The 13567-nt window shown below is 39.2% G+C and overlaps 2 protein-coding genes and 1 pseudogene across 14 annotated transcripts in view; all 3 read left to right on the top strand.

Annotated features, from left to right (window-relative positions):
* LOC149316757 (protocadherin gamma-A6-like) overlaps nucleotides 1-13567 on the top strand; it is a 379402-nt gene that overhangs the window by 125550 nt on the left and 240285 nt on the right. Inside the window, exon 1 of one of the 13 annotated variants that reach the window (XM_089516183.1) lies at nucleotides 3374-6019. The exons of the other annotated variants lie outside the window; for them this stretch is intronic. Coding sequence (XP_089372309.1) covers nucleotides 3512-6019 — 2508 coding nt within the window. The 5' untranslated portion in view covers nucleotides 3374-3511. Of the gene's footprint in view, nucleotides 1-3373; nucleotides 6020-13567 lie in introns of those variants that run through there. 13 annotated transcript variants of the gene reach the window in all.
* Nucleotides 1-13567, top strand: part of LOC149316760 (protocadherin gamma-A6-like) — a 211839-nt gene that overhangs the window by 70042 nt on the left and 128230 nt on the right. The gene's annotated exons all lie outside the window — the stretch shown is intronic.
* LOC149316762 (protocadherin gamma-B5 pseudogene) lies at nucleotides 9440-11905 on the top strand (annotated as a pseudogene).

The raw sequence follows: 13567 nt of genomic DNA, 5'->3' as shown, positions 1-13567 counted from the left end.
CTTATTTAATAGACAGTCCTTCTTTTCTTAAACTATGTATTTCCGAATGATTCTAGTACCTAGGACAAACACTGTCTCCCAGAGCATGAACAGAAATATATAAACAATTTGTTGCATAGAACCTAAGACACTGAAGTACAAACTGGGAATTGCTTCCCTGCTTTGAATTTTGCCTCTGTCATAAATTCCACATGTAACATTACACAAGGCATAGACTGTAACATATTTGCATGTAAAATAATAATAATAATAATAATAATAATAATAATAATAATAATAATTTGTTTTATTTATATACCGCTATTCCAAAGATCATAGCAGTGAACAGCAAGTAAGCTAATTTGCCCCCAACAGTCTGGGTACTCATTTTAGCGACCTCGGAAGGATGCAAGCCTGAGTCGAGCTTGGGCCCTTTTGCTGGTCTTGAACTCGCAACCTTGTGGTTTTGAGTGAATAGCTACAGTACAGGCATTTAACCACTGCGCCACCAGGGCATATATATATATAGATATGTTACTTCAAAATATTGTATTAGAAAGAACAGCTTCTCAGGTGGTAGGTAATATTAGGCTAATCTGATATCCTCTGATTTTATGACTGATTTTCTGGATAGGTGAGAGGCAATAGTTGTAGTTTGTTTGGACTTCTTGTCAGTACATATTTGTAAGACAATGGAGATAAATAAGAATTAGATTTTAGTTTGAAGGGAAGTATACGGTGAGAAAACCCAGGGCTCAGACTTGCCATCTATTTTATTAATACTTCTTTAGTGACCACCTCATCAATTGCTGGGAGTTCAAATGTAATAACAAATATATTGATAGGCTAGATCTGATTAAATTGACTTATATACTTAGACAGTCAGAAAATATTTAGCAAAACTATAATTTTTTTTTACCATAAAGTTATTTGGGTATTCCTAGTCATGAGTAGTCATGAGATAAGAAGACAGATCTTTCTATGGATCAGGAAAACATGTTGTTGCTGTTTGCCTTCAAGTCTTTTCCAACCTATGGACACTCTAAGGCGAACTGATCACAGGGTTTTCTTGGCAAGATTTGTTCAGAATGGGTTGCCATTGCCTTCCTCTGAGGTTATGACTTCTCTAAGGTCTACCAGTGGGATTCCATGGACAAATGGGGATTCAAACCATTGTCTCCTAGTGTCCTAGTCCAACTTGCAAACCTTTGCACCTCTCCTCCTATCACTGAACAATGGATTTCTCATCAGTACTGCCAGGATCAGTGGTATTAACACCCATACATGAATTCTGTAGACAGGTATGAATGGTGGAGTGACCACATATATAGGCTGCACCCTAGTATTTAGGAAGGTGAAAACATAAGTGGGCTGTGAAGAGCTTTAAAGAGATTTTCTGTCATGGGTGAAAGGCCCATCAGAAAAGGTAAATGCATAGGAATATAGGTTCACGTAAAGTGATGCACATTCCAATCAAAATGTAAAGTCCATGTGAACAAAAATTATAATGAGTAACCATGTTATGGTGTGCAGCTCAATGTGGAGTCATGCTGTTGTGCCAAGCATCCCCATTATTTCAGACATGTCCCCTCAAAAACATGCAGAAATTAGAGCTTGTACTGTTGTTTTATATTAGGCAAATATGATGTGTTGCAGAGGTGCCATCCACAGCGGGAAGGTTATTGTAAAGGAAGACTGACTTACCACCACATATGCAGAGCACTATCTTCTTTCACATAGATTTTGCTTTAGTGCAGCCTCTCTCTGCAGTCCACTTGTGCCCCTTCACAATCATTTCCTGAGGAACCTCCTCATAACTATCTAGTTTTGGTGGCTCCGCTGCAGCTGTTCTCAGACTTTGCGCTTGCACCCAAACAGGCAAGATGTTCTCAGATTCCTTTCTCCTCTATGCTACACTCATTGCATTCTCAACCTGCTAAAGCTGACACCAGCCAGTTATTGCCCAGTTTTCTAAGTGGAATGAAATAACAGCATATGCGTACAATCCCTTAAGTTGTCCCTCACACTTCCCACTTATGAGACACTCAAAACAACCAAGTATAGAAATAAGCATAGAAATTAAATTAACAATAATATCATTAAAACAACATAGTAAATATCAGCCACTGTGATAATCAGAATCCTGATTCATACACCAGAAATTGCAGCAATTGCAATTGTTCCATAAATTCATTAACATGGGCTACAATAAAAGAAAATATTGGGAGCAAGTCCTAAGCATTGTACTCATTGTGACAAACTAAGGAAATTGTATGTACCATGGAAAGGAACTCTATGAATAGATAAAATATCTTCAGTATGCTTCGAGACGTTGTTGATGTTGTTAACTTTATATAAAGTTGGAAGTCATGACAGTTTACAATTTAAAATTAGTACAGTATAGCTAAAAACATACAGAGATCAATATTAAAAGAATACAGTCAACAATATCAACACAAAAACATACAGATAAAAACAGATTTTAAAACAGTTTAAAACAGTTCAGTAGAAACAATGCAGCAGCCTCTACACCTCTTCCTTTTAAATACATTCAGTTCTAAAAGCGTGTCAGAATAACAATAACAATAATAAAAGTCTTTTCCTGCCACCTGAGGAACAACAAGAAGGAAGCAGTTCTAGTCCCCCTTGGAAGAGAGTTCAAGAGCCTAAGGACAGCCACCAAGAAAGTCCTATATTCCCACCAGCTGTGCCTGTGAAGGTTGTGGGACTGAGGGAAGGGCCTCTCCTGGTGATCTCAGGATCTAGGCAGACCCATAAGAGGAGATACTGCACAGTTTATCATGGGATATAGTCAAACTCAAATCAAATTGGAGATATATATATATGCTCTAGTCAGAGAAACTCAAAATAAAACTACATACATAACAAATGCAAAGATTCTGCTCTATGGTGCTCAAGATTTGGTTTGCATAAAAATTATTTCCAGATTATAGTCACATATTGCTGGTTCATGAAATATTATGTCACAATAAATATTTTAGTGATTAAGGTGCCACAATACTCCTTGCCTACAATCCTATGTGGAGTTGTTTTATTAACAGGACTTGACATGGATGGAAATCTCTTTAAAGCAGAGTAATAATTTAACAACAATAATAGAAATAAGTAAAAGACAAAACAACCAATAAGTTGGGGAAATAGATGCACCGCATCTATTTTGAATGTACTGTGTGGTCTCATGCAAGCTGTTATTTTACCATTTTAAATTGATGGAGAAAGACTCCCATGGAGTTCTCAGCCGTATCCTCATGGTGTCACTGTTAAGCCAGTGTAGAAGCCAGGGAGAAACAGAGAAGACGAAAGAAAACCATGGATGCTTCCTAAAGAGTGATTACTTCATCACTGCTCTGCAAACTGGGAAAACAGAGGATCAGAAAGGCAAAGCAAGCTTGCTGAAAAGGGAAAATGAAAACTGCCACAGTCTATTAAAAAATAAGTGGAAAGTGTGATTACTGCTTTTGGAGGAGTTTTGTGCATCCTGGTGAGAATTTGATATGACTTTTTTAGAAGAATGAAGACTAATTTCTCAAAGAGAATTGCTGCATTATTGAGGGCATTTGATCTGATTCTAAGGAGGACTAATTTTTTACAGAGCAGGATGAACAGAAAAAAGGAAGAGAATGGCTGGGCACTCACAAGGCAAGTACTACTTCTCTTATTACTGTCTTTCTCCTGCTGGGCTGCCCCAGAACAGATTCATTACTCAATCCTCGAGGAGATGGCAAAGGGTTCCATTGTGGGGAATCTTGCCAGGGATTTGGGACTGAATGCCAGAGAATTAGCAAGGCGTAATCTGCATGTTGTCTCTGTGAACAAAATGCAATATTTTACTATTAATGCAGAGAATGGAAACCTGTGTGTGAATGACAGGATTGACAGGGAGGAAATATGTGGCACTGATCCTCTCTGTCTTCTTAATTTTGAAGTGGTGATGGAAGATCCTGTAAAGGTTTTTCATATCAATATTGTGATACAGGACATTAATGACAATGCACCACATTTCCTTAGTAGCATAATCACATTGGAAATAATTGAATCAACTCTACCAGGTACCCGATTTCTCCTTGGGACAGCAGAAGACCCTGACATTGGGATGTATGCCATCCAGAATTATCAACTTAGCTCCAATCAGTACTTCACTTTGGAAGTTAAGGCGAGTCAGGATGGTAGTAAATTTGCAGATTTAGTGCTGCAGAAACCACTGGATCGAGAAAGTGAAGAGACTCTTCACTTGATTCTTACAGCCATAGATGGAGGGGATCCAAGAAGAACTGGGACTGCACAGATATGGATTAATATCACTGATGCAAATGACAACCCACCCGTTTTCAGTCAAGAAGTGTACACTGTTAGTCTGAAGGAAAATATCCCAGTTGGGTCTCTTATATTCCAGGTTATAGCATCCGATATAGATGTCGGTTCATATGGCCAAATTAGATACCATTTCAGCAACTTACCACTGAATGCAAACAAGAAATTCAGGCTGGATCCAACCAATGGCACAATCATACTTACAGGGCATTTGGATTTTGAGGAATCCAAAGAATATACCATGACAGTAGCTGCAAAAGATGGAGGTGGAACAGTGACACACTGCAAAGTTGTAATAAGAGTTCTTGATGAGAATGACAATTATCCTGAAGTAAATCTGGTTTCCTTGTTCAGTCCAGTTTCTGAAGATTCTGGGGCTGATACCTTAATTGCTCTGATCAATGTAAATGACAAAGATACTGGGGACAATGGAAAAGTTAGCTGTTATTTACAAGACGATTTACCTTTCAAGATTCTTCCCTCCTCTAATAATTACTACAAGCTTCTGACTTACAATCCCCTGGATAGAGAAAGGACTCCTGAATATAATATCATGATCACAGCTACTGATAAAGGAACTCCTCCCCTTTCAACACACAAAACCATCTCCCTACAGATCTCTGATATCAATGACAATGCTCCTGCTTTTGAGAAATCATTCTACAGCATCCATGTGCCAGAAAACAACCCTTCTGGTGCCTCCATCTTTAGTATTAAAGCCTCTGATCTAGATGCAGGGAAGAATGCAAAGATCACATACTCCATCCTCAGTAGCAATATTCAAGAATTTCCCATCTCTTCCTATATCTCCATTAACTCTGAGACTGGTGTCATCTATGCCCAGCGATCCTTTGACTATGAACAATTCAGAGAGTTCCAGCTCCAAGTAAAGGCCCAAGATGGTGGATCTCCTCATCTCAGCAGCAATGTCACACTCAGAGTGTTTATCTTGGACCGCAATGATAACACTCCTCGAATCTTGTTCCCTTCCCCAGAAGCCAAGGGCTCCACTTCATTTGAGATGGTGCCTCTCTCTGCTGAGGAAGATTATCTGGTCACAAAGGTGGTGGCTGTTGATGCTGATTCTGGACACAACGCTTGGCTCTCCTACCATCTGGTCCAGGCCACTGAGCCAGCCCTTTTCACCATTGGTTCTCATACTGGGGAGATCAGGACAGCCAGGGCCTTTGTGGAGAGAGATGCTGTGAAACAGAGGCTGGTGGTTGTGGTGAAGGACAACGGACAGCCTCCTCTCTCAGCCACTGTCACTCTGAACCTGGTGTTTGCAGAGAACTTCCAGGAGGCCCTTCCGGAAATGAAAAACCAGTCAAGAGAGTCAGAGGCTCAGTCTGACCTCCAGTTCTACTTGGTGCTGGCCTTAGCTCTGATCTCATTCTTGTTCCTTTTGACGGTGATTCTGGCCATTACGATGAAGATCCGGCAGTCAGGGAATCCGAAATTCCTGCAGTGCTTTGGCCCTGTCCACCATTCAACAGCAGGTTCCATGTTTCCCCCTAATTTTGAAGATGGGACTTTGCCTTATTCCTACCAGCTTTGCCTATCTTCAGAGTCCCAAAGGAATGAGTTTACTTTTCTGGCTCCCAGTGTTCAGATTGCAGACAATCTTCTTTGTGGTGAAAAACCTGATATACCTGTCACAAACAATGGAGAAAAGAATTTAAATTCTCACGGGGAGAATGTTGACAAGGTATGTTATCATTCATTCAAGGATTCATTCCTATCACATATTTTATTGACCTCATGTCATAAGTTTTACATTGTGATTCTAATTACTGAGTGACAGCAGGAAAAAGAATGAGAGATATCCTAGAATATTTGCTGTTGTTCTCAAATCTGCAGTGGAAGGCATTCATATGTCACCAATGCGATGCGGTTTACTTCTTTGGGTATAATTAGATCTATGCTCTTCTGAACCTAGCTATCTAGACAAAAATGTTGTGGTAAAATTTAGAATCTAGTTTTCCTCCATAATGCATTATTTCCCTCATCTTAGTTGGGAGAAATCTGGTGTACCTTCCACGGGAAATACTGGAAATTATTTCATTTAGAGATGATGAATGGTGGCAACATAAGCCAGTTATTCAATAAAGAATTACTTAGAATGCGTAGTAATAACCGTGTGTTGTTGGTGATTGATGCCTTCAAGTTGTTTCCAGTTTACGGGAACCCTTAAGGTGAACTTATCATGGCATTTTCTTGGCAAGATTTGTTTAGCCTTCCTCTGAGGCTGAGAGAGCCTGACTTGTCCAAAATCACCCAGTGGATTTCCATGGCCAAGTGGGGATTTGAACCTTGGTTTCACAGTTTTCTAGTCCAATGCTCAAACCTCCACACCATGCTAGCTCTCCTGACCATAACCTTGATTCATACCTCAATTTCAATATTAATAGTGTACATCTAATTTAGCTAGTAAATACCTTTTGGGGATTAAAGACATTATTGAATAGCCTTTTATTTGTTCTTGCTTTGAGTGCTTAATCTTAGAGACTTTAACTATGATTATCCATAGCCAGTTCTGCTAGTCCACAAATTGTGTAATGCTTTCAGGAAAGCAGCTTAAATGACCTCATATTAAACAAAATATCTCCTTATACTGTAATTCTGTGAAGACAATGATGATACATTACAGTGTTAGTGTTTTTTTCTGGAACAGAAATGTTGAAATGTCAAGGACTAAGAACAGATTAAAAAATAAAAGTTCAGTGTGGAGCAGATTCCAGATCAGACAAACCAAAGGACAGAAATAAGAGGTGGGGTTCTAGAGAGATTGGATGTCAAAAACTCTATTAGGCAACATTATTATATACATTTTAATATATGTTAATATATAAAAATCTTTGAAATAAATAAAGTATGGCGGGGGGACTCTGTTAGGCAACAAAGGCTAAGGGACAGGCAGGAAGCACATTCCTGGATGTGTTTATGATTATATGCTATTTCAGATGGACAAAAGCTGACTTGATTGAGAGTCTGCAATAGTTATCACCTTGTGGCAAGAAAAACTATGCATGTGTATTAGTGAAAGTCAATTCTGAACTATGTGTATCGAGAATATCGTGAAAATATGGATGTGAAAGAAAAAAATAGAGATTTTGAAATAAAAAGCTTGGGGGGAAAACAGACCTGCTAGAAATGCCAGCATCAGGGTGGAGTGGGGGCATGGCAATGCCAGCATCATGCCGCACGCCCGGCTGCATGGCGGGGGTTGTTACGGCGCTCCTTTGGTGCAGCGTTTATACATGCTATGCCAAAGAAATGCTGAAAAGCTGGGTTTTGCTGTTCTTTTTAGAGCTGGCACAGCGCCGGATGCTTTTTACTAAGTAAGGCCATTGGTCCATCCAGCTCAGCATTGTGCTGGTACTGGCTGCACTTCTTTCCCCTCTTGAACAGATATATTCTCTATCAAAGACCCTTTTGCTTGAAGTGTCTGAACCTGTGATTATGCGCACTGAAAGGATGTCTTCTTCCATTGAGTTACGATTCCATTCATTATACATATTTGACTTCAATGAATAGAGCATAAGAGACATTCATAAGTCAAGGAGGATAAGCTGAATATCCAATCACATACTGAGATTTGAAATTTAGATTTGCACAGAATGAATATAATGACTTAGCAAAGCCTTGCATGGTGATGCTGTGGGACCCAAGCACTGGTCAAATACTAGTAGAAATGAGAATATTTATTTTGTATAACATCTCAAATTGCAGAATCTTGAAGAGTATATAAAATTGACAATATAATTTTATAGACAATTCATATTCTAAGACTTTTGCCATTACTAGGTTCTTCTACATGTAGAAGAATTCCACAGGGAGAATTGAATAAAGACTTTTTTTCTGGGGAAAGGGGTCAATACCAAATATAATTTTCATCAATTAATTTCCTTCTGAAAATGATACTGATGATGATGACGACAACAACAGCAATGATTTTACTTTTGAGCAATGCATTGATACAAAGCAGCAAAAATGGAAGGCTAATTATAACTTTCAACAAGGAATTATCTAAGAAACAAACAAAAAATGTACACTTTTGTATGCTGGTTGGATTATCTATGCTATATATTCCATCCACACTTACTCTACTAATCATCTTAATAAAATATATTTTTCCAGTGTGCCCAAGAAGAAATAAGCATTGTATCGTGAATCGCGGATCTGAATCTGATTGCTAGTCCTTACCAGAGTAGGCACACTGAATTGTTGACATTTACCTATGTGTCGATTCACCTATCAAGAACTGACTTAGTGGGTTTTGTCTAGTTGGGAGTAACCAGCAGGCTCAAGGCCATGGTGTTCCAATTCAAGTATTGGCAACTGAAGTAGGTCTTGATGCCATTCTTCTGTCTTCGGATTGTCAAAAAAACAAAAACAAAACACAGGAACAATGGAAAGACCAGCTTGTGGTTTTGAATTATGTGTATTGCTTATTGTTATCCCAAAGGGCCTACAGCCTATTTAAAAGGTGAATTCTTGCTCCTTAAGGATTGCAGTTTAAGGGATCTGGAGGAACAGATTACCATATAAACAGAGCTGAGAGCCAGGCCCAGATTCCTCCAACAAATGGTAGACAAAGTCCATTTGTGAATAAAAGGGTTTTCTTTCCTGCTTCGTTCTCTTAATATGGTTATTGGTATTAATCAGATTTTGTTAATTATGGGTCTGATAATCTAAAGAGGTTGCGTCATTGCAGGTGACTCTGACAAAATACAAACACAAATTCCCCTTTTTTTTCTAAATCCAGAAAAACATACATATTCTTACTACTCATCAGCAGCCCTTCACATTTCCTTCATGTTCTTTCCTTAGAACTAAAGACATCACTTGCACTTCTCCTTTTGAGACTCAGAGTGTCGCTGTTGACCAAGATAGTTCTGATGGAGGAGCTCAGAATTCACTATATGTTTCCTGATCCTGCAATGTGATTCCAACTGCAGATCAGAAAAACAACAGGACACAAAGCAATGAAACAGAGGCAAACAACATTATTTCATTGCTACTACAACAGATTTTTAAAATACTATATTAATTAGCATTTCACCTTTTTGATGGGAAGGTCAGTGCTCAACCACAGACATCAGGAATAAGCAGCTTTCACAGCGAAATGGATAACAGGAACAAAGATAACAACAGACCTGTAAGAAGGCAAGTACTTCTCATCTTATTATTGTCTTTGTTTTGCAAAGCTGCCTCAGAAAACATTCAGTATTCAGTCCCTGAAGAACTGGAAAAGGGCTCCATGGTGGGAAACCTTGCCAAAGATCTGAGGCTGAATACTGGAGAAATAGCAAAGAGCAACCTGCATATACTTTCTCTAGAGGAAAAGCAATATTTCACTATCAATGCAGAATATGGGAGTCTTTATGTAAATGATAGGATAGATAGAGAGGAAATATGTAGGGACAGTAAATCCTGTGCCATCAGTTTTGAAGTGATGGCTGAAAATCCTATAAATATTTATCATATAATTGTAGACATCCAGGATATAAATGACAATGCACCACATTTTGTGCATAGCGATATCAAGCTAGAGATAAATGAATTAACTTTGCCAGGAACCACTTTTATCTTAGAGCAAGCAGAGGATCCTGACATTGGGGTGAATACTCTCCAGGATTACCACATTAATAGTAACAACTATTTTGCTTTGGAAGTCAGAGAAAGAGAAGATGGAAAGAAATATGCAGAATTAATACTAGAAAAAGAATTGGATCACGAAAGTGAAAGCAGTTTCCATTTGATACTTACAGCTCTGGATGGAGGGAAGCCTCCCAAAACAGGGACAGCCAAAATATGGATTACTGTCATTGATGCCAATGACAATCCACCTGTCTTCACTCAAAAGATGTACATGGTGAACCTGAGGGAGAACACACCAAGTGGGTCTTTAGTGGTACAGGTGAAAGCCACAGACAAAGATGCAGGTTCCAATAGCCATATCAACTATGCCTTTAGAAACATCCCTGAACGTGCTCATCAGACATTCAAGTTGGATACACTAAATGGGAAAATTACAACTAAAGAAGTGCTGGACTTTGAAGAAACAGATAAATATGTGATGACAGTAGAAGCAAGAGATGCAGGTGGATTAGCAGCTCAGTGCAATGTTGAAATAAAAATATTAGATGATAATGACAATGCCCCAGAAGTGATTCTTGCCTCCTTATCCAGTCCAATACCTGAAAATTCTGCACTAGGAACTTTGGTAGCCCTTTTTAATATTAAGGATAGAGATTCTGGAGAAAATGGACAAATTACTTACTACTTTAAAAATGCTTTGCCATTCAGAATTATGCCAATATCCAGTAACCTCTACAAGCTTCTTACTGATGGTCCCCTGGACAGGGAAAGGACTCCAGAGTACAATATCACTATCATAGCAACAGACAAAGGCACACCTCCTCTTTCAACAGAGAAGACCATCTCCCTGAGGATTTCAGACATCAATGACAACTCTCCTACCTTTGAGAAATCCTCTTACACTGCCTTTGTGCCCGAGAACAATCCTTCAGGAACCTCCATTTTCCATATTCAAGCCTCAGATCCAGATCTGGAACGCAATGCCCAAATCACTTACTCCCTCCTCAGAAGCAACATTCAGGAGCTGCCTCTCTCATCTTACCTCTCCATTAACTCTGAAACTGGCATCATCTATGCTCAGCGCTCCTTTGACTATGAACAGTGCAGGGAGTTTCAGGTGGAGGTGAGGGCCCAAGATGGAGGCTCCCCACCCCTCAGCAGCACTGCCACTGTGAAGGTCTTCATCCTGGACCAGAATGACAAGAGCCCTCAAATCCTTTACCCTTCTCAGGGAGCCGAGGGTTCAGCCTTGTTTGAGATGGTGCCTCGCTCAGCGGAGGAGGGCTATCTGGTGACCAAGGTGGTGGCAGTGGATGCTGACTCTGGGCACAATGCTTGGCTCTCTTACCATCTGGTCCAGGCCACTGAGCCAGGGCTCTTCACAATTGGGGTCCATAACGGCGAGATCAGGACATCCCGGACATTTTTGGAAAGAGATGCTGTCAAGCAGAGGCTGGTAGTTTTAGTGAAGGATAATGGCCAACCACCACTATCCAGTACTGTGAGCCTTAATCTAGTCTTTGCAGAGAACTTCCAAGAGGCTCTTCCAGAAATTAACAGCCAATCCAAAGACCCAGAGTATCAGTCAGACCTCCAGTTCTACTTGGTCCTTTCTTTGGCTTTGATTTCATTCTTATTCCTCCTGACAGTCATTCTGGTCATTCTTTCAAAGATTCGGAGATCAGGGAGTCCTAAATTCTTGCACTGTTTTGGTCCTGTTCCCCATTCAAACAATGCTGTCTTATTCCCACCAAACTATGAAGAAGGGACATTGCCTTACTCTTATCAGCTCTGTTTGTCCTCTGAGTCCAGAATACAGGAATTTACCTTTCCAGCGTCCAGTGTTCAAACTGCAGGGAATATTGCCTGTAATCGTAATTCTGATGTGCTTTTGACAGCTGATCAAGGAAACATTCTAAATACAGAAATGGATAAAGCTGGTGGGGTGAGTTTTGCTACCTGTTCTATAGTCCATATGCCCTTCTATTGAGACTGAAGATGTGTGACGTATTTTATCATTTGTTAATAATTCAGTAATCATACATATAAATAACTTATTAAATCGGTTTCTAGGTATAGGCTAAATTCTTTACTGGGGCACAAAGTAGTACCATGAAAGATAGGAGGGGAACCTTTGTTTTAAGTCATGCTTAAAAATATTTATGGAAATATAGGCCCAGGCAGTAGCCTGTTTTCCCGCAAAGGGACACTGCAGCAGCCAAACTGCCCGGCATCCCTTCACCCCAAAAAGAAACTGGGAAAAACGGGTTCTTTGTGGGTCACTGGGTGGTCATCACGAGTGCGCCAATGGCGCACTCGTGATGTAAGCAACGCACAGCAATGTGTATCAGCTGCATGCCGCTTACGTCAATATGGTGGCACCCATGTAGATAGGACACCACCATTAGACTGCTGTCATGCCATGCTAGGTTAGGGACCGTGTGGTTGGTACGCGGTCCCTAATCCCAGTGTTGGTGGCAGCACGCCGCTTTGGGACCGTCTGTCCTGGGCCTTAGTTCCCTATATCTATATATAATCGAAATCATGTGAGACTTTCTTAAGGCTTTTGAATCATGCAACTGGTTCAGCAAGAAAGTGTGCTATGCCTACTGTACAATAAAAAAGTGTGCTTTTACCATCAAAGTTAGACTTGTAATTTGAAAAGTTGAGAGTTTTGTGCTCCTCTTTGTGCCATGAAGTCTCAGGAATTATCAATCTTGTATTCATTTCAATATTGTGTGGTAGGAATAGCTTATGGTGGGGAAAAGGCCTCATAATTATCACCATCATTGATTTGGCGAGTAGTGGGATCAATAATGTACCATTGGTAATATTTATAGTCCCATATTGTATATGAATAAATTCTTCCTTCAAAAATATCCTACAGATCTTTCTGATAATTTATTTTGTAAAATATTTCTCCTTTTAGAAAACATGTTCAAATATGCTTTTGAAAAAGAATATCAATTATTCACAGATAAATGATTAAATGTGATTTCTAAGATCTACAGGTAAGTTTTAATGACATGTGCATAGACTTGCTTATCTTGTGTACACTACTTTAACTATGGCAAAAACTGAATGATGTTTTGATACCTTATTACTCAAACTGGAGCATTCCTGCTAGTGGGAAAGGATGATTAAGCTACCTAGTTATTTTACTCGTCAAGAAAGAACTATTAAATCTGAAATCATTCATGATTTTACAGTGAACATGGCAAAAAGGTAAGTGTTTAGGGTGGAAACTAATCAGCTTGCAAAATGTTTGCATATACACTGATATATTAAATTTTGAGGGTTTTTTATAATATAAAAAATAGAGTATTGTATGATCTATGAAAAATCTACAATATAATCATCAAATTATGTTGCCATTTTTTCAGCTGGATGTGGCTGAACAAGCATATTAAAAGGTGATGATGGTCGTGTTTGGGGAATGGCAGGGAAAGCCTCACTCTGGACAATGGTATCATTTCAGAAATGTCAAAAAATAATATCAGTTTATATATTCATCATTAATGTATTCATACTGTGTTATCATAGAACATCTGCAACACTAATTTTCCCAATATAAAAATGTAGAGGATACATTCCCAAGTCTTCTAACTCTTAAAATATAAGTGTGTGTGTGTGTGTGTGTGTGTGTGTGTGT

This window comes from Sceloporus occidentalis, unplaced genomic scaffold, assembly GCF_023333645.1.
Source record: "Sceloporus occidentalis isolate IW3139 unplaced genomic scaffold, rSceOcc1.0.p SCAF_3, whole genome shotgun sequence".
NCBI lineage: Eukaryota > Metazoa > Chordata > Lepidosauria > Squamata > Phrynosomatidae > Sceloporus > Sceloporus occidentalis.
Note: the sequence above shows the minus strand (reverse complement) of the source record. Positions and strands in the feature narration are given on the sequence as shown.